The sequence below is a fragment of the Aythya fuligula genome, chromosome 29, assembly GCF_009819795.1.
Source record: "Aythya fuligula isolate bAytFul2 chromosome 29, bAytFul2.pri, whole genome shotgun sequence".
NCBI lineage: Eukaryota > Metazoa > Chordata > Aves > Anseriformes > Anatidae > Aythya > Aythya fuligula.
The window spans coordinates 2,327,111-2,347,861 of record NC_045587.1 but is presented as its reverse complement, the minus strand read 5'-3'; the positions used below and the strand labels follow the sequence as shown (position 1 = coordinate 2,347,861).

Sequence of the window (20,751 nt, the reverse complement as noted above, 5' to 3'; positions counted from 1 at the left end):
GGGCCAAAACCAAAAGAGGAAGCAGGGAGAACTGCTGGCCCCATCCCCCCTATGCAGGTATCACCTCCACTCCTCACCATATCATTTTTTGTTATACACTTGCACAAAGAAGCCCTGAGACTTGCTAGGAATAATAAGAGGGAAGGAAAAGGAAAGCCGAAGGTTAAAGGAGAATAAAGAGGAAAAGTCTGTGCCAAAGGCCAGGTGCCTGGCCCTGCAGGAGGCTACCTCCCACTGAAACGCCCCCTTGGGACTCTCGGGTCACAAGGAGTGGGAGCAAGCTTTGGAGGGGATTGGGCACTCACGGTGCAGGCTGAGGGAGATGTTGATGGAGCGCTCTTCCACAAAGCCCTTCAGGTTGGGGATCTTGGCACACTTGAGGATGGTTTGGGAGGCACTGTCGCCCACGTGCACCCAGCACACCGTGTCTTCGACATAGTTGAAGTCCATGGCCGTGGTCTGCTTGGCACTGGTGGGGGTGATGTTGGGCACGGGGGCCCCGCTCAGGTAGGTGGCCAGGATGTTCTGGGAGTTGGCGATGAGCAGCACAGGAGGGCGGTCGACGGGCTCTGGAGAGGAGAAGGGGGGTCATGGCCAGGCACCACAGCTTGTGGCTGCAGCACCACATCAAGCCACACCTCGAGTACTGTGTTCAGTTTTGGGCCCCTTGCTACTAGAAGGACATGGAGGTGCTCGAGCGAGTCCAGAGAAGGGCGACAAAGCTGGTGAGGGGCCTGGAGAACAAGTCCTACGAGGAGCGGCTGACGGAGCCGGGATTGTTCAGCCTGGAGAAAAGGAGGCTCAGGGGTGACCTTATTGCTCTCTATAGGTACCTCAAGAGGCTGTAGCGAGGTGGGGGTTGGTCTGTTCTCCCACATGCCTGGTGACAGGACGAGGGGGAATGGGCTTAAGTTGCGCCAGGGGAGGTTTAGTTTGGATGTTAGAAAAAAATTCTTTACCAAGAGGGTTGTTAGGCATTGGAATGGGCTGCCCAGGGATGGTTGAGTCACCATCCTTAGAGGTCTTTAAAAGACGTTTAGATGTAGAGCTCAGGTTCAGTGGAGGACTGGTTAGTGTTAGGTCAGAGGTTGGACTGGGTGATCTTGGAGGTCTCCTCCAACCGAGATGATTCTGTGATGGTGTGATCAGCACACAGCCCGGCCCTTCTGCTCCCGCAGAAGCAGTGCTGTGGCACACAGCCCAACATGTGCAAGAGGAAAGGTGGCAGCACCGGTTGTACTCAGGGAAGAGCGGCTTAAAGCAAAGAAGTGGGGCAGGGGCACACCTACAGCAGGAGGCAATGTTTTTCAGAGCTATCCAGAGACAACACACTTCTCTCGTCCAGGATCTTACCATTCTTGGCTTTGCAGGATCTGTTATCAGGCTGCAAGAGGTATCCTTCAACACAGCTGCATGTGTAGGAACCCTCTGTGTTGGTGCAGGTCTGGCTGCAGGTCCCATAGACAGTGCACTCATCGAAGTCTGGAAAAGAAGACAAAAAAACAAGGTTTGGACCAGCATCTTTCCTTAGCTGCCATGCAAGGGAAGGATACGTTCTGCAAGGAAGTCCAGCAACATGCAGAAAGCAGAAGGACCGTCACAGCGAATTTCTAGTCTGAATTTCTCTAATCTTCAGCTTCCAAACCCCCAGCTCGCATGCTGCTCTTTCTTCTGCTAGATGAAAGAGCTGTCTCCATCAGAAAGCTCTTACCCCTAGAGGTGCATGCAGGAGCTGTTAAAAGTCCCCTTTTCACCCCTGCTCAGATAAACGAACGATGGAGCAGCAGAAACCTCTCATTTCAAGACTTGTTTCTAGGCATTGCGTGGATCTGATCACTCCCTTTGACCCCCTGCTATTTTCCAGCATCCTTCCCAAGGCACGGACAGCAGCACACACCAGTGCAGCGACGGCCTCTCTGACCACACAAAGCCACGTCCTCACTCCCTTCCAATATTTCTCAGGATTCACTGAACAGTCCCGCACCTGAAGGGAGACGATCAGAGCCCTGTCCTATTGACCTCTACAGATCAGAGACTGCTGAGCCCCCCGGTGAACCCCAGATCCCTTTGGCTACTTTGCCAAGCCCCAGGAGCAACCGCAGCCCCAGGAGCGCGGCACCGGCACCCACCTTTGCAGCTCCTCCTGTCCTCAGCCAGCTGGAAGGAGTTGTTGCAGTAGCAGGCCGGACCACTCAGCGTCGGCACACAGTGGTGCTGGCAGGCCAGGGCCGTGCAATTTGCTAATTGCTCTGAGGAGAGAGGGGATGGAGAGGAGAGAGGGTCAGAGGTGCAAGCGGCCACACGTGCCAGAGCCCTGCACCCGGCCCAGCCTCGCCGCAGGCAGCGACACCTTGGAGTGGACACCTTGGAGTGCCCAGAGGCCTGCAGAGGCTGGAGGACAGACACGGCTGCCCGGCTCGCTGCTCCCCATGGCATAATTTCTGTTTAAAAGCACCCACGAAGCCTTCACATCTCCCAGTGCTCCCAACACATGAAGCAGGCCAGGGCTGCTGGATGGCCTCGGCAGCTTCTGCCTTGCTCCACCAACACACGGCAGCTTCCAATGTCTCAAGGTTATTTAGTGCCAGGCCTCGTTAGCTGGGGGTCTCTGGGGAGGGGATGTGCAGTGCTAGCTGGCTCCTTTGCCACCAGGCCTGAGGGGGGACAAGCAGGGTGCCCAACCCCTCTGTGTCACAGTGGGACAAGAGCACGGCTGCCCCAGCTCGCCCCTTAATGCCAGCAGCAGTGAGAGGCTACCGCAGCCCAACCAACACAGGGCTAGGGCAAGCTTTCACAGCAGAAGGGATGCTCGCCGTGCCAGACAAGAGTGCATCAGCCCACAAAGGCCTCTTTGTCTGGGGGGACGGCTTGCACTGGGTTTTATTTTCTCTGCTCACCCTGCCTAACCCAGTCATTTTGGTGCTCAGAGGGCGCTGAACTTGGGTCCTAGCAAATCTGCTTGCAGAGGGGAAAAAACAGAGTGCGCCTGCAGCCGCCCAACCACGCGCCTCTGCAGACCAGGACAATTCGGCCCTTTCCACGTCCCCATTAGCAGGAGGAGCAGAGCTCGGGTGCTGCGCTCGCATGCCAAGGGACGTCCCGTGGCTTCTCCACGTTCAGCAACTCTGCTCTGCCTTTCCGTGGCCCCCATCACCTCCCAGCCTGCCCAAACGCTGCTGTCTGGAGGCTGTCCCGAGGTACAGGAATTCAGATCCCAAGCCCCGCTCCTCCCCAGCCCTTGCGGTATTTGCAGACAAGGTCCCACAACTGGGTGACCGTACCTGTCCTGCCCTGGCCACTTCAGCTGTGAAGCTTCCACACCCAGACCCCTGCCCAGCCTAGCCAGGACCAGCTCCCCACCGAGCCCTCCGAATCCCAGCGGCCTGCCCCTGCAGATCCCCCCCTTTCTTCTCTCTCACCCCCCTGCATCTCCTCCTCCTCCCGGGGCCACATCCAGATGGGAAGTTTCACGAGCAGCCACCCTCAGCCAGAGTCCCCGACACGCAGCGCTGGGAGCCCTCAGGCTGCTGGGGTTGAAGTGGCAGTGCTGCGGGGGGGACACACAGCCCTACAAGGCTACAGCCACAGAGGCTCCTCTCTGTGCTTGGGGCCCAGGGGGGCCTTTGCTGGCTGCAGGAGAGATCTTCCTCCTCTGCTAGCACCGAGGGCCAAAATGACCGACTGGAAATGTTGCCCCTTGCATGTGTAATAGTTTAATAGGGCAGGCAGGGCCCAGCTGACTTGTTTACAAGGTTTATCAGCTTTGGCAAGCCCGGCTATTCATTTCAGATTCTTATCTCCTCACTAAAGCATCACATGCATCCAACAAAAAAAGAAAAAAAAAACTCAAGAATGCAGGGTCTTAAGCGGAGAGGGCAGGGAAGACAATGGAGGGAGTTTCAGCACAAAGGCTCTAATTGCATTTCCATCTCCTACGGGTTTTTGCAAGGGCAGCAGAGGCTCCCCAGTTCTGCAGATGGGGCTCCGCGGGACAAACCTCCTGAGCGCAGAGGAAGCTCACGTTTATCAGCAAAAGACCTCAGGGCAGAGAGGCCAGGTGCAAAGGGCAGTGAGGGGAGCAGGATGAGCCGTGATTATCCAGCAGGCCAGAGCATGAACCAGCAGCAGGGCCTGGGGCTCCTCGTTCAGGCCTGACAAGCTCCACACCCTGCTATCGGATGCAGGATGAACGCATTTGCCAGGGCCCAGCCAGCCTCAGCTCCACCCCGACCTCTGGAGAGGCTCCGCAGCCTCCTTCCCGCAGAGACTGCTCCCAGCGCGCGCGGCTGTGCAGCACTTGCTGGCAGGCAACATTACAGCAGAGGCATCACGGGTTCGGCAGCTGCTGCCCCGAGTGCCCCACGTCCTGTGGGTACATGGGGCCCCCAGCCCGCAGCGAGGAGCGGGGCTGGAGGGTCTGCAGCACGGCCGCCGGAGCAGCAGGACACGGGTGACACCTTGGGACATGCTCCGAGTCCTTGCGCAGCAGCAAGGCTGAGCTCTTCACTGCCCCCGTGCAGGAGAGCAGCCTCAGGTGCCAGCCCCGGCTGCCTCCAGCCCCCTCCCCACACACTTGCCCTTCCAGACCCTTCCAGGAATGGCCTTGGCTGGACGCAGGCAGCGTTTGGGGCAGTGCCTCGCACCGCAGCAGCGCACGCTTCTCACTTCACGCCTGCTCCAATTGCTGCCTTCACCTCCTGGATAATCATCCTCGGGGCCAGATTAGCAGCACCTCTCCCTAAACCTGGAGCAAAGGCAGGTGGGGGCTGGTATGAGGTTTGGGATCAGCAGCAAAGAAATGCCTCCCTGCCAGCTGCGGGCACGGGGGACCTCGGCACCCGACGCAAACATGAGCGAGAATTGGGGCCCGCAGCGTGCCCCAAGCTGCGAGCAGCGACACAGGGCTGCCAGCACCCAGCTCCTGCCTGGTGCACGTGGGCCACATGCTGCCCCACCGTGAAAAAACAGATCCCAAATAACCAGTGAGACCTATTAGCTAAATATCAATGCTCGGGGTGTGCAGAGCAGCACGAACACCCCTGTATTGCTCCTGCCAGCGCTGCCCCAGGCGGCACCAGCCAGCCCCAGCAGCAGAGGAGCTCCCAGCTCAGGGCCAGGGCAGGAGGGAGCCACTCATGGCTGAGCATCCCAAGCCCAGTATCAGGCTGGGAGTGATGGAAGCTCAGCCCAGCAAAGCCCTCTGCTTGGGGAAGGGACGGGGCTGGGCAGAAGGCACGCTGCTCACCCAGAGCCGAGACCCAGCTCTGGGGTCAGCCCAGGACACGTGTTTCTGTGCGGCTAAGCTGTGCACTAGGCAGCCAATGCACATTGATTTTGGGAGAGTTTCCCAACAGGATTAGCAACCAGGGACTGGCCAGGAGGTGGAACAAAGCTCCTGGAAAGAAGGAAAAAAACATACCAGTATCTTTTATCTGAACCAGAATCCGAACTCTCCAAGCTTTTAAACCCAGGAGACAATGCAGCTATTTAATGGCCTGCAGGCTCAGGAATGATGGGCATTTACTTGCAAGCGGCTCTGGATAATCTCTGGCCCTGCTAGCTGCCAGCAAGCACTCAGCTACCCCTATACTGGCTGCCTGTAGCTGGGAGAGGGGAGCACGCGAGCGCGTTGGCACTGGAGCAAAGCAGTTACACAAAGCACCAAGGAGACACACCTGAGGCTGCACATGGGGACTCACCCCAAACAAAAAAACACGGACCCCGTGACTCTCACCACGGTGGAGAAGGAAAGGAGGCCAGGGAGGTGTTTCATGACACAGCCCACCTTCCAACAAGTCCTATGTGTCCACAGAGGGTAGCTGGGGAGCGGACCCTCGCCATCCCCCAGACACCTACCCCGACAGTGCGGCCCCTCGTCTGAGCCATCGAAGCAGTCGTGGAGTCCGTTGCACAGTTTGCTCATGTGTATGCACAGCTCCGTGCCCAGGCAGTTGTGTTCGTTGGGCTGGCATCGCGACACCTTGCTCTGAGGACCTGCAAGACAGCAAAACGCTCAACTGTCACCACGCAGAGTAAAAGCAGCACCCAAAGTTGCCGACCGGCCCCAAATCATTCCAGCTCCCATGACTGTCTGGGACAAAAACAGCCCCACTTGCCCACGCCAGGCTCTGCTCTGCTCCAACACCCCCAGCTCTTGCCTAGAGGAAGCTCGTGGACAAGCACTGCGTTTCCCTTTCAAAGCAAGCGGTACTGCTGCAGGCACAGCTGTTCAGAAGGAAAAGCACGACCCCTCGGGTAAGCTTTCCCTTGTCCATCACAGCACGCAGCCTGCCAAACAGCGGAGCCCCAAGCAGCCAGAGTGGAAGGGGAGCCCTCACCCAGACCCAGCGAGCCCAGCCAAGGAGATGAGCACCCTGCAAGCCTCCACAGACAGTCCTCGGGCACCCACAGGTGCTGGGACGTGCCGAGCCAGCGAGGCACCCCCGAGGCACTCGCGAGCTCCCCGTTTTGAACCCTGGGAGCTCACCCCCGCCTCCCCAGGGTCCTGCTTGCTGCCGGAGCACGGAGAGCACCTGGGGCCAGGCGGTGCCCAGACAGCACCGAGCACAGCGGGTCCCCATCCCCCGGGTGCCCAAAGCATGCCCGCAGATGCCAACAGACTTTGTCTCAACCGGCAAGCACGCAGGGGGCCATTAAGAACCGGAGTTACACGATACAAGGAGACTTAATCTCCATTATTAACTAGAAAAATTACAAAGGAAGCACGGCTTTATTTTTAAGCTTCTCAGAAAAGAAGCACGGCATTAAGACAAACAACAAAACATATCATAAAACAAGTAATATCCCGAAGCCCTGCTAAAAGCTCCCCCAGTGTCTCGGTTCCAGCCCCACTTCACCCCAGGCAGGGAGGCAGCTGCCTCAGGGAGCAGCGCGTGGCTGTGCCCCAAAACAGCGTGGGCTTGTGACACGTGGACTGGAGAGCTCTGAAAGCCTGGCCCCTTGCAAGGGCTCTCCTAGTGTCCCTGTCCCCAAACCTCTCTGGGTTTTAGGGCTGAACAAGGAAATCTTCAACAGCTCTTATCAGAGCCAAGAGCGTAGCTCGACTGGGTCAACAGCAGCACGCAAGAAAAATAGTGAAATCCCATTTTACAGGGAGACAGCAGCTATTTCTGCCGTGCCTTCCCAGCAGCAGGACACACAGCACTCCAGCCTCACAGGCAGCAGCGACAGTGCCGTGAGCGGCTCCCCACGGGGCACCACGTCCTCCCGCAGCAGGCGAGGAGCCAGGCTGACCCAGCAAGGGCACCTGAGCACGTGCTGAGCCTCCTGTCCAGGCCTGGTCCCGTTTTAAACAACTATTTAGACCAGCAGCCACCTTCATCTGAGCCTCAGGTAGCCCTGCTGGTGCAGCGTGTCCTAAATACGCTGGAGCTCTCCCTCGCCAGGAACACTGCCGGGGTCCGGCCGTGCAGCCGCGGATCCCCACCACACACGGTGACCTGTGCCACGCTGCTCGCTGCCGGCCGCTCAGTTTTACTTCCTGCAAGCTGCCGAGTTATGCCGAGTGTGCTTTTAACCCCAGCCCTGGGGCTACCAACACGTGCTGTAAAGCGAGGACCACACGCGCTCTCCTGTGCTTGTGGAGAGCCCACGGGACACTGCCAGCCCCTGGCACCAGGAGCGACCCTGCCCCTTCCCCTCCGCCCCGCCAGCTACCAGGGCTGTGGCCGAGCTTCTCCTCCAAGCCCCATTTCCACTCTCTCTGCCACCACAACCTGTGTTTTCAGCACTGCCTAACTGGAGACAAAGTGTGTGGGGCTTCTCTCAGGCTGATTCCCCGCAGCTGAGCCTCAGCCACAAGCCGACAGCACACAACAGCTTCCCCTTTTCCTTCAAAGCATCCAGGACAGGTGAGTTCTTGCATTTCCCTCCCAGAACACGGCAGAGGGCCCCAGTCTCCCCGCGCTGCAGAGCACGAGGAAGCCTCTGCACAGCCCTCCAGCCTCCCCAGCGAAGAATCAGCAAGTGGTTCCTTGCCAAGCAGACAGAGTGGGCTGGGTTTTCCCCCCCCAAAATGAACCTTCCCAAATGAACCGAATTCTTTGCAGAAATAAAGTCCAGGAGGAAAAGCACCGCAGCTTCTGCTCCCGCGGAGGCAGGCAGGGCACTGCTCCCACACCAGGAGGAGCCCACGAAAGCCTCTCGCCGTGAGCACACCACCACGGCTCCTGGTGGAAAGTTCCCAACTCGCCGTGGTGAAAAACTTCATCCTGCTTTTGTCCGTTTCGTGCAAAGTGACTAACTCTGGGCGTATTGAATAACATGCCCTTTTTTATTGAATAACATGCCTTTTCTTGCACAAGAGGTGCCCAAAGAATGGAAACACGGAGAGCTCCAGCTGCCAGATGGCTCCCCACGCACGTGGACTGCTTTCCCGACACAGTGCAGTATGATTCCTGTTAGCCGACTCACCCTGCACCGGGGAGGTGGGCTCCTCGGGATGGGGATCCGAGGTGCTTGAGATGGGAACGTGGGTCTGAGGCTCACCGCAGCCATCGGCACGGCGCTTCTCCCTGTCCCAGGGCACAGCAGCACCCAACAGACCCCTTCCAGGAGGAACCCTCCCGAGATGCTGCTGCGGGGCTTTCACTTCTCCAACGGGGCTGAACCGCAGCGCTATCTAGGCACCAAGTAATTGCAAATTAAGGGTTAATTGAGTAGTGTCAATAAGCGGGCCAAAAGAATGAAGGCACTGAAATAAAGTGCACAGTTCATCAGTCAAAACTGATCTGCCGTGTCCATTATTCGCCAGCAAAGAGCCTGAATCAAACTACTTATCACAAACAGGGCAGGATTAATCTACAAGCCACTTTGTTTGCTTTTGACTGTGTTGGCTCACTAATAAATGAGCCAATTTATTACATGTGACAAGCTTGTGGTACACCCCAAGGAGCTGAATTAGACAGGAATTTTTAACCTCTAAAAGCCACTTGGAAAGAAAAAAAAAAGGAAGAAAAAAAAAAAAAAGAAAGAAAAGAAAAGCAATTCTTTCCCTTGTAAATACAAGCTGTAATTGACTTGGCAATGGCCCAAAGAAACGTGAAGTGGGGAAAGCTGCAAGGGAGCAGATGGGAGCATGACCCGGTGCGGGCAGGTCCTGCTCGTGCCACCTGGATGGAGGGCAGCTCCCTTGGGTCCTCTCCCTTGGTTTTATTTCAGAAGACCATGCCAGAAGCACCTAGATAAAGCGCTGCTGCATCCTCCCTGCTGCGAGTTCTCTTGCCCGATGTCCTTGCAGCCACACAAACCATTGTGGACCAGCATGAAACCGCGCAGCTCAGCACCGACCCCGCTGCCTCAGGACTGCATCGCAGCGGGGCAGTTGGGAAATGAGCCCTGTGGCTGGGGATGGCACTTTCACAGTGACAGGATGGGGTTCAGGAGGGGCAGAGTGGCTGCAATGCCCCATCTGGGCTCACAAGACCCTGCACGGACAGCCTGCTTGAGAAGGGGCTTTCTGTAAGGCAGAGACCTGGCAGCTTTGGAGAGACCGCTGGATCTGCTCAGCCCCAATTCTCACTCCTCTGGAAAAGCCTTGGCACGTCTTCCTGTTTGAGTGGCATTTCCAGACATCCACACCGACCACTCCCTGGACCCAGGCAGGAAAGGAGGAGGCGAGAGCATCTCCAAGGGCCGGCAGCCACCGGGCAGCGACTGCGAAGGGCTCCCAGCAAGGGCTCCACATGGGGCGGCTGCGCCAGCACCACACCAAGCACCGGGCGAGAGCGGGGAGCCGAGTGCCTTAAGACCCCCTCGATACCCAAACTGATGAGCCGTGAGATGCCGGATCCTCGCGAACATCCAGGTGGCTTTGAAGACTGTGGGTCCTGATGTGTCTGCAGGAAAAGCGCTGCTGCCAAGCCGGAGAGGAGAAGCATGCCTGCAGCTCAGTGGTGGCAGCGTGCAGGCAAACACAGCCAGGCTGCCCCAGGACATCCCGCAGGGGCTGAGAGAGGCCCAGGCATGAGGCCAAGTGGGGATGAAGCAGCCAGATGACAGTCATAGCTCAGCCACCACAAATTCATTTCTCAAAGCTCTTCATCTCCTTTGATTTTCAACTGGACGGAGGCTCTTGTCCAAGTTTTTTCCCCAAGAAAGCACGGTGGAATGAAAAAACAACGGGGTAAGAATCAGCTCAAGCCACTTGCATGGACACAAGCGCAGCCACTGAGCTTAAAAAGGGAACTCTTCCTATGCTCAGCTAACACGTGAGCAAAGCCAGCAAATACTTAAAAGGATTCCCCAGAGAGGAAAACCTTTCACATAATAGACAGCATTTCAAGAGACTCTGACATGAGTACATTACTGCAATGTAAATAACCCTGCCTCACTGCCAGGGTACGAAAGGGTATGCCAAGCAGTGTGTAAAAGCAGTGTTTGCAGCCTGGGTTTAAAAAAAAAAAAAAAAAAAAAAAGAGGGAGATTAAATAATAGTAATAAAAGTCATTCTCTCTCTGCCAAAAAGATAAGGAGGATGAGAGCCTTCTGGAAGCCCTGGTGCCAAAGCAGCGTGAGAAAAGCTTGCCTGGCAATCCCATAGATACCGGGCCCTCCGCCCTGCATGTGCCGGCAGGTCGGGCTGTGCTTGCACAAGCCCAGGCAGGAGCCTCCCTTCATGCCCCTGCCCATGGGAAAGGGGCAGACGGGCACAGGCTCCGGGCCAGACGTGGAAGCTCAGCGCCAAGCACTGCCCAGCCAGCACCATACAGCAGCCCGGGACTGCCCCAACCTCCCCGAGTCCTGCCGGGTGCAGGGAAAAGCCAACGCACCTCGCCGAGCCTCGGCAGCGCGTCGCACAGTCACTGCTGAGGCAGCAGGGCATGGCTATAGATTCAGTCTCTAAACTGAATTTTCTGCTGCAAAATCAGGTTTTGCAGCCTAGTGTGCTAAGACAGACACGGAGGAGATTCCTGGACCATCCCGTGACGCTGTGAGAGGAGAGGACACGTTGGTCCTTGATTTGCGCCTGGCACGATGCCCCCACCCATGCAGCGTGGAGCCAGTGGGCAGCAACATCCCGTGCTCCGTTCCTGCAGAGCAGCCGCTGCAGTGCTCCTGCCGAGGGGTCTGCACAGCTTGGAGAGCCCAGGAGTGGGGGTCCCAGGGGGCAGCAGCTCCTGGGGCTTCAAAGCCTGGTGGCGGAGGAGGACACCGTTGCCTTCCAGCCTCCCAAGGGAAGGCAGCAAACAGGGAGGTGGCTCCACCAGCACGCACCAGCGCCGCTCTTGCGGTGAAGAAAGAGGGAAAAAAGGTAAGAGCTGGAAAAAAGCATCCAGGCTGTCCATCTACCTATCCAGATGGATAAAGAGAGCACGGTTAAACAGGGCACAGGCACGCACAGCTAGCGGAATACGTCAATCAGGACGGATTTCTTCCAGCGCTGGGAAAGGCCTCCAAGTCTTCCTGCAGTAATTTTCCAGGGCTGCTGATTGACTGGAGCCAGACAGCCCATCCCAGCCCCCTCATCCCTCCCACGGAGGGGACGGTTGCATCATTTCGCCTTAAGAAACAAATAACTCCAGCGCCGAACCAGAGCCTGCTTCGGAAGAAACCTTTACACCAAGTGCAGCGGCAGCTGGGGGAGGACAAGGCGCCTTCACTTGCCATTGAGAGGCAGCTCCTGGCTTCCTCCAATGCTGGACGCCAGCACCTGGGCTTTGGCCTCAGCTGGAGCGAGCGGCAGCATCTGCTGAAGCCACTGCTGCCCAGCGGGCACAGACAGGTCCCGCTCCCCCATCCTGGGGTCCCAAGCCCCCTCCCCATGCTCACCACCACCACCAGAAGGCCAGGGGAAACACAGGGCACCGCCGCCACCTCGCCCCTCACAGCGAGGTGCTTGCAGCACCCCTGCCTTCAGGAGCCCGGGCTTTCCTCACTCAAACCCATTTGGATGGAAACCGAACCCAGCGGTGCCCAGGTCCCAGGAAACCATTGCAGCGCGATGGGTCGCAGCCCCCAGAGCAAGAGGCACCAGTGGGCAGCAGCTAGGGAGATGAATGGCAGACAGACAGACAGATGGACGGATTGAATTCCAGCAGTAAGCAGCACCCGCTGTCCCACCCCCAGGGCGCCGGGAACTCGTGCGCTACTGGAAAGCGTGAGCGGAGGTAGAGCAGCGGTGCGATGACGCCTGTTCAGGACCCTCGAACGACCGTGCAGTGAAAGAGCGAATGGAGCAAAACGCAAAGAAAATTATTAGGAAGGAAAGTCATACATACATATATCAGGTGATTCATCCGAGCCATCGGGACAATCCTTTTCCCCGTCACAGCGCCAGCCCTTAGATATGCACGTAATCTGATCTTTGCATGCAAACTGTTTAGGGCTACATGTCTTCGGTGCTGGATGAGAAAAGAAATAACGATAATAAACATGATCAGTTTCTTCCCAAAGACAAGTTATTTAAAAAAAAATAAAAAATAAAAATTTAAATTAAGGACTAGATTGCTTTTAGCTTGATTTCTTTCTAATGGCTCAATGAAAGTTTTAGCCTGGCATCAGATCCATCAACCTCGCCCCTAAGGAAAGGAGAAAATTTAAACTGAAACATTAATTACACTGCGAGAAAACAGGAACTGAGATCCATGATGCACTAACAGATTTTAAAGATCATTTAACTTGGATGAATTAGCTCCTGGGAGCCAAAGGCGCTTTATTTTCTATGCTAGACAGTAAAAAAAGAAAGGGAAAAAATGAGAAAACCCAAACGAGAGCAAATTAGAAAGGAATGTTCTCAAATCGAGCAGCAGCAGCACAGGTGCTGCCTGTTCGTGCGGGTGCAAGGGCCGCAGGCACCCATCGCCTCCTCGCCTGCACCCCAGCCACCAGCCACACACCGGGACAGGGACGACGACTGCCCCAACCCACCCCTGCCGGCAGAGACCTGTTCCTCCGTGCACAGACCACGATCAGAAAGGAAAGAAACCAGAGGGGAGCTTCCTTCCCCCCAGCCCTGCCGGGCTTCGTTTCTCTGGACAGCAGAGGCTGAAAGAAAGTTCTTTCTTGGCTAATCCACAGCTGGCTGTGACAGCACCAAACTTTAAAAAGAAAAACGCGTATGTATTTGTACAAATAAAACACACGCACGCAGCACGAGCAGAGCCAGGCAGCTTGGAAAGCATCACAAGGCAGGGCGGGCGGCAAAAGTGCAGGTGGTTGCTGCAGGTGAGAAGGTCAAAGCGCAAAGCCCCAGCTCCATCCCCGAGCCCCCCGCAGAGCCACACCGTGCGCCGGCAGCGCCAGCCCTCCCCGCCTCCTCGCCAGTCTCTTGGCATGTCGCGTTCTTCCGAGAGACTCAGCTCTTTGCAGCAAACACCTCCACGCTGATTGCAGCTTTTGTTATAAAACAGCAAGCCCGAGCCCTCGGGGAGGGAGGAAATCTTGAAAACCCGACCAAACGTAACCCTGAATGTTTGTTAAAGGAGAAGGCAGCACAACACGCATAATTCCCACAACAGGTATCTGGTGTCGTCCCCTGTCTTCTGCTCAGCTCCCCTCTCCATGGATCCCTGTCACCTCACGCACAGCCCATGGCGAGGGGGGGTCTCTGCATGTTTCCAGGCGGCTGCAGCAGGCAGCAGCACGGCCACGCACCCAGCAGCGCTACTGCTCATTTCATGCATTTCCTGACCCAGCTCACTCTCAGGCTCCTGACGGACCAGAGGAGGCGCAGAGATTCCTCGCCGACCTGTGTTAGGAACAGGAGATGCCTCCCTCCTTCCTGCTCAGCAGCCTTTTTGCTCCATCTGTGCTGCTGGGGAGGAAGAAGGGCCAGGGAGGGATGGGGAGGAAGAGCCCCATCCCCTACCCAAACCCTGGTTCCTAAAGGAGGGGAAACTCGCCCATCTGCCCTTGCACCCTGTGACTACTCCAGTTATGGCCTAGACCCACAAAGGGGCTCTGTTTGCCCCAAAACTTGTCTGCTTTCTCCAGAAATGCCTGATTGGTTTGATTGAAAGGTATTGTCTCCTGCAAACCTGCCTTTGCTCAGGTCTCAACAGCATCAGAAGTGTTGGAACTGCTGTTAGACGGAGACGCTCGATACCATGACACAGAGTTCAGTGCAATCAAGATGGAGACTGGATATATCAAAATGGATGAAACACCCACAGCTCTGAGCCGATGCCAAGCCCTCCGATCCCAACACCATTCCGAAGATGACCAGCTTAAAGCCAAGTCCCTCCTGTTCCTCCTGCAGGACCCAGCAGTGTGGGACGGGACAGCAGGGCATCCCGCAGGGCCGTTTGTCCCAGGTGCTCAGGCTGACAGATATGAAACACGGGACCGCTGGCTGCAGGAGCGACCCCTCCTGCCGGGCACAGCCAGTGCCAGCCCCACTACGGAGCCCATGGTCACCAAGGGGCCATTTCCTCTCGACCCCAGGGACAGGTCAGACCCAAAGCAGAAGGGGCTGCACCCTGCCAGGCACCCGCTGCCCGCTCAGGGTCCCCACAAGCACCCCGAGCCTGGCACCCGCACCTCAGCCCCGGGGGCCGCGTCCCCACCAGGGCCAGCTCTGCCACCCCCTCTTCCTGAAGGAGCTGAGCTTCCTCCCCCATCTCCGAGCCGCAAGTTTACCCAATGCAAGATTCATTAAGAAAACCACAGCAAAGAACCGACACTCCCTTGGATTTCCTGCTCTCCCTCATCCCCCGAGGTTTCCAGCAGCCACAACGTGACCTACCGCCGCACGCACGCACCGCGACGGCCCTCGGCTGAGCCCAGCTCCAGCTCTCGCCTTCCTCCTCCCTCCGAGGAGAGCAGGAGCTGGTTTACGAGGGCAGGCCCCTGGCAAGCGGCTCCAAGCCTCCTGCCCAGCACCCACACTCCTGCTGCCCCCCAGCTGCTCAAAGTCCCCCAGGTTTGTGTCTACACAGGAGATGAAGCCAGGCCCAGGGCAGGATCTTGATGCAGCTGGTTTATTTTGCACTAGAGACACCCGTCCTGGAACAGAGATGCTCACCAGCAGCACGGAACATGAGCCCCTCTTCCGAAGACGTCATCCTTAGCTACCAGCACCTAAATCTTCCAGACCAGCTCCGTCTCACGGACTGGCTGTGGTTAGACAGACTGAAGGAGAGCAAGTTCTCCTGCTGCTTGCAACAGCTCCCCTACGCAGGAGCAGAACATGTGGGATTTCTTCCAAGCACTAAAACAGTGCTCATACGCTTTTTTTTTTTTTTTTTTTTGTGTCAGGCTTCACATGTGTCATGGTTTGCCGTCAGGAATGCCACCCCTGTAGACACGTACTTGGCTCGCACCTGCCTCTTCCCAGACGTGGCAGTGCACGTGCAGGTCTCCAGCTAAGTCAGCTACAGGGAAAAAAGGTGCTTCCCCAGCACAGGCGAGCCCCAGGGAACAGTCTCACTGCACCTTGCCGCCACGGGTGGCGTTAACCTGCCACAAAGATGTGCCTGAACTGGGCTCGGAGCTCAGACTGTCCCCACTGTCACTCACAGAAGCAAGGATCGCCTTGGCAGCACAAGACTGCACCACTGCTGGTGGCTCTACACAAGGGGAAGAAAGAAGATTGCTTCCCTTTTCAGCCACTAGCTCTCCAAGCTTCTTGGTAACAAAACGCACTTTCTGTTCTTGCACAGCATGTTCCTAGTGAGCTAAATAGCCTCCAAAATGAGTGTCAAGATGCCTAAATGCCAGGTGGACAATTAGAGAAGGTGTCTGTTAATGCATCGTTCACAATGAGCCAAGTTTCTTTTTGAAAGCCAGGCGGCTGCATCAGCAGAAGCGGCAATCTCAGCGGAGAGAGGAGCTCCAACTTTGGGTAGGAGAATAAAGAAGCCTTCATGCAGTGTACAATGGCCAGCTCAGACTGCAGGGCCAGGACAGCTGCAAAAGCCTTCCACGGAAAACATTTGCCTCTTTAGCAGTCAGGGGAGAGATCCTCGCTTAAAAATAATTCAAAAGGGACAGAAGGGGAAAAAAAATTGTACTCAAAACAGCAAATGGTTATTTCGGTACAAAAAAGGGCTCCCTTCTTCTCTAGGGAGGGCTGGGGGCGGCCGTCCCAGCAGGGAAGCGGAGCGGCAGCAGGGTCTGTTGGGGCAGGAGAGGACCCGGACCCCGGCGGCACCTCTCGCTGCCTCAATGATGAGGGCAGACGAAGTCAGCACCACAACGTAGGCAGCCAGAGGGCTTCATGTAGACATGCAGTGGGTTTAGAAAAAAAAATTTTTAAGTGTTAGCAAAAAAAACACACAGCAAAACACGTTTCATCTTTGCCTAAAGCAAGAAATCAACACTTCTACTTTAAATGGACTGTTCTGAGAGGCTGGTGAACAGAAGGTCCTCACCTTGAGTAGAAGCCAAATTACCTTCAGCGCACAGATGACTATGGCATAAAAACCTAGATAAACTGGAAGTAAACTACAAAAAAAGTTGAAGAACTTCCTCCTTAAGCAAGCCATACTTTTCTACTCAACCCAATTCCTGCTCCTCTCCTTGGAGGAGGTGGCTGGCTGTTACTTCGCAAAGGAAACAGCACTGGCAATAAATATGGACTGGAATGAGCATGATTTGCAAAACAGATGTTCTTGGGGGGGGGGAGAATAAATCCACTCCACATTCCTCATAGGTCTCTGTTCCCCAGCTACTCCCCTCCCCTCCATGCTAGCATATACGGTCTCGCGCAATGTCCAAGCCTGCCAAAACACACATCTCCTGCGCTGCGCACGCAGAGCTGCGCTCGCTCTGAACCCTGCTCCAGGACGCACGTCAGGCTTGCAAACTCCATCCGGGTACCGAGCCCCAGCAGCTCGGGACCAAAAAGCGGTGACATAAACCAGCTGAGCCTTCAAATCTCCCTGCCAGACCCCCTGCTCACTCAGGGCTGGCTACAGCTGCCACCAACACTACCACTGGGATGCTTCAAGATCCCCGAACATCGGCCTTGGGAGCTTTGTCACAGCGACACAAAAACCTGCAAGGTTGTTCTGGAGGGCAGAAGTCTGGCACAAAATTATTGAACCTCTGGAGAAGGGAGGGATGGAAAAGCCCCAGCATCCTGGTGCGTGTGGGATGAAAGGTGGCATCATTTGTGCTTCAGTCCAGCCCCGGTCCTCACCAACACCGGCACTGAGGCTTTACCGAGGGGGCACTGGAGCACAGTTTACAATCCCATCTCCATCCCCGCAGAGTCCCTCCCTCTCAGTTTAACTCTCCAGATGTCGCTTGGCCAGAGGACAGCGCAGTTTAGAGGCTGCTTTCCCAAAACAATGATTGGGCGCATGCACCTCGCATGACTCCTCCAGGGCCCCAGCACGCAAGGCCACGATGCCAAACTGAAAGACTTTCCAAGTTGTCCTATTAACTGAACATAAAAATCAGTTATTCTATGCTTTCGTTTTTCTCTACAATCTCCCCCACGTCATCCATTCCTTGTTCTCAAGTTTCGGGGCAAGGGGAGAGTGATTTATTCATTTTTTGTGTTGTCAGGACTCTTAAAATTCTTCAGAATTTCTCTGTAGCCTGAAGACAGACAGGCATGGAGAGAAAAGGTAAAACACTGAGGCACGCGCACACCTCGATTCCTTCATGATGCCTTGAATGCAGGGACCAGAGCTTTGTTACAAAGCCATAAGGCCAATGACAAAAAAAATAAAATAAAATAAAATAAAATAAAATAAAATAAAATAAAATAAAATAAAATAAAATAAAATAAAATAAAATAAAATAAAATAAAATAAAATAAAATAAAATCACAAACAGGGAGAGCAGAGCCCAGAAGGGCTGTGATATTCCCCGGCCACTCAGGCATTTCTGCACACAGCATGCAGAATTTGCAAGCTCATGGCTAAAGTAAATTTGTCAGGTCCTTTGGCTCTGAAAAACTAGACAGGATAATAGAGACATTTAAAATAACAAAACTTAGATCTTGCAGTCACATTTTTTCAAGGGGGGGGAGGCTTATTTGTTTGGTTTGCATTTAAATACAAGATCTCTAAACAGTTCAAATGCATTTTTGCAATTCTTCCATCTGGCCCCCTCATATGAGAAGATTCAAACCAGACCCGCTGCTCCATCGGAGCTGCTATTTCCATGAATGACGTTGCTGTTCGCACTCCGAGCTATTCCCATTTGGAGAAGCCGCAGGTATGCGCTGTTTGGAACTTATTTGGGTTGGAGGGGGAGGGGCTGGTTCAATTGCTAAGTAAATATTGACTTTAAAATACGCGTTTTTTCCCTTTTCCTTTCAAGTCTGCCTATTGCGTCTAAATCACAAGGCATTAACTCTGTTTTTTTTGTTGTTTTTTTTTTGGGGGGGTGTTTTTTTTGTTGTTGTTGTTTTATAAAAGGACAATTTTGAAAAGAAAAGCCTGCCTCAGCTTTGCAAGAGAGGTTTGAACGGAAGCAAAACACCATTCGTAAGAAACACGCGCATCTGTCGCTGGGAAAGAGTTGGCTGAGGGCAAAGAACGTCGGAAGGCATCTTTGAGCCGGCCTCCTCAGACCCGGCCAGCTTTTAGATACAGCAAGGAGCTGAAAACCACCCCAAAAATCCCATCCAAGCAGAGAACTGGTGGACCATCATCTTCAGGCACGTGCTTCGAGCATCCCCCGAAGCGTGCTGCGAGCTTTTGTGGATTTTTCGCCTCTGGCTCATGCCTGCCGACTGCCTCGAGGCAACACGGGGGATGCTCACGTACCGAGGGTGCTTCAAGGCCTCGCAGCAGCCCTCAGACACAGAGTGCCTGGCCCATGCCCCGGCTGCTCCCAGAGGCTGGCCTGGACCCTTCGCACAGAGACCATGCTCTGTGCACGCTCCCATCGCCCACAGGAGGGCACAGAGGGAGCAGCCCAAGGGTGCTGGGACCCCAGCTGCCCCCACCACCCACCTCCAGGCCCCAGCTCCCAGCCAGGCCTCGGCCCCATCGCCACCGCTGGGGCAAGAGGCCGAGGAGCAGCCAAGGGATGAGCCAGAGTGGGCCCATGGCAGCCACCACCCCATCCCCTGCCCGTTATTCCTTTATCGATTCAGACAAAGGATGAGAGGGGAATGTGGAGCAGGAGAAGGAACAATGAGGGGTGGCAGCAGGGGCCGGGCTGGCTCCCCATTAGGGAGGACAGAAACGGAGATGGCCAAAAGCGGCCATCCCCAGCAGGGAGAGGGGGAAGGGGAATAAAATCATATTGCGACTTCCAAGGGCTCCTTTCATCTCGGCGCACCGCGGTCACCTGACTTCAAACAGATCCAGGGGGAGACGATTTAAATGCTAACACGCATCAGGAAATCTGGACGCGCTGGGAGGAATGCGCTCCCCCCGCCAGCCCAGCCCCTTCCCCTCCTGCTCCTGCTCCCCAGGCTCCGGGCAGCTCAGCTGCCTTCAGACAAAATGCATTAAAAAAAGGGGGGGTGGAATTTGCATTTTAAACCAAATTCAGAAGCAGAGAGATCTGTGCTGGAGTGAGACTCCCCCCCAGCCCCCCCCCTTCTGCCTCCAGACCCACAGATTGATCCTTAGAAGAATGAGCTAAAAAATGGCAGGAGATGAAACCAGATGAAATGAATCCATGGCATTTTCAGAATTGGAGGGAAAAAAAAAAAAAAAAAAAAAAAAAAAGAAAGCTTGATAATACAAAATGTGGTGGGGAGGGGCAGAAGGGGCAGGCTCCAGCCACGCAGCAGAGGGTGTTTCAAGAAAGAATCATGCTTTTTTTTTTTCCTCCTTTTTTCCTCTTTTTGCAGCTTATCTGCAATTTAAATGAAAACAAGAAAAAGAGAAAAGAAAAAAAAAAAAAAAAAAGCATTTGCAGCCAAGAAAAAGGGGCTTAATTCCTCTTGGTTCGGTTGGAGGGGCTGCAGCCGTGCCTGGCTGGCAGCCACCCCTTCTGGGGGGGGGCTGCCCCTTCCCCTCCCTACACGAGGCAGAGGGGTTAGGGAGGGGCATTGATTTGGGGCAGGAGACCCAGCCAGATACTATGGATGCTGTGCACGATGTCCGTCCCCCCCAGATCCAGAACATCCCCTGCCTCCTCTACCTGCTCGGAAGGTTTTATTCCCTTTATTTATTCTAGCAATAAGAAGTAGGATGTTTATACCATTGGCAGTTTGGAACCCAAACAGAATATAGTGTTCTGCACCGGAGGCAGTTATTTATGGCTTGTGGCTAAAGCTGATAACGCTTCCCCCAGAGACCTGCCTGCATTGTGCAATAAAGCAATTGCACATTATAGATTAATAGGCATTTCATCTGGATAGCTGAATCACAGGGCAGGACTCTGCAAGGAGCTAACTGACAGAGCCCAGGGCTGTGTGAGGCGAAGGGGCCGGCAGCAGGCGGGGGGCTGCGCTGGGCAGCAGGGTGCTCAACTGCATTCGGCCTGGGACGGGCATCAGCCAGCCAAGGCTCTAAAAGTGCTGGAGCCAGGCCAAAACCATTGGCCTTAATTCATTAGTCAACTCAATTTCGCTGGCTTTGCAAATAAGGACTTTGTCTAAAATGGGGAAACGGACCAGAATAGCTATTGTGAACCGGGAGCGGGCAGAAAGGGCCCTTTGAGAGGACACTCTGTCGGAATAAAAGTCACTTTTATCCCAGAATAATTAGCGTGCTCTGAGTACACTAATTATTCCAGCATAAAGGGACTTTTATTCCCAAGAGGAGAGTGCCGCTCAGGGAGCTACTCTGAATTCAGGTCCACCTGTCCATGTGAACGCCGTCTCCCGGTCCTGCTGCTCCGGGGGCGACTCAGCCTGCCGACACTTGTGACACC

At 55.2% G+C, this 20,751-nt stretch overlaps 1 protein-coding gene across 2 annotated transcripts in view; it reads right to left on the bottom strand.

Annotated features, from left to right (window-relative positions):
• Window positions 1-20,751, bottom strand: part of LRP1 (LDL receptor related protein 1) — an 88,751-nt gene that overhangs the window by 58,193 nt on the left and 9,807 nt on the right. For both annotated transcript variants that reach the window (XM_032204915.1, XM_032204916.1), the window contains exons 2-6: window positions 12,240-12,362; window positions 5,857-5,994; window positions 2,130-2,249; window positions 1,354-1,482; window positions 306-569 (exon numbers count right to left, since the gene is read on the bottom strand). In XM_032204915.1, the coding sequence (XP_032060806.1) occupies window positions 306-569; window positions 1,354-1,482; window positions 2,130-2,249; window positions 5,857-5,994; window positions 12,240-12,362 (774 nt within the window). The remainder of the gene's footprint in view (window positions 1-305; window positions 570-1,353; window positions 1,483-2,129; window positions 2,250-5,856; window positions 5,995-12,239; window positions 12,363-20,751) is intronic.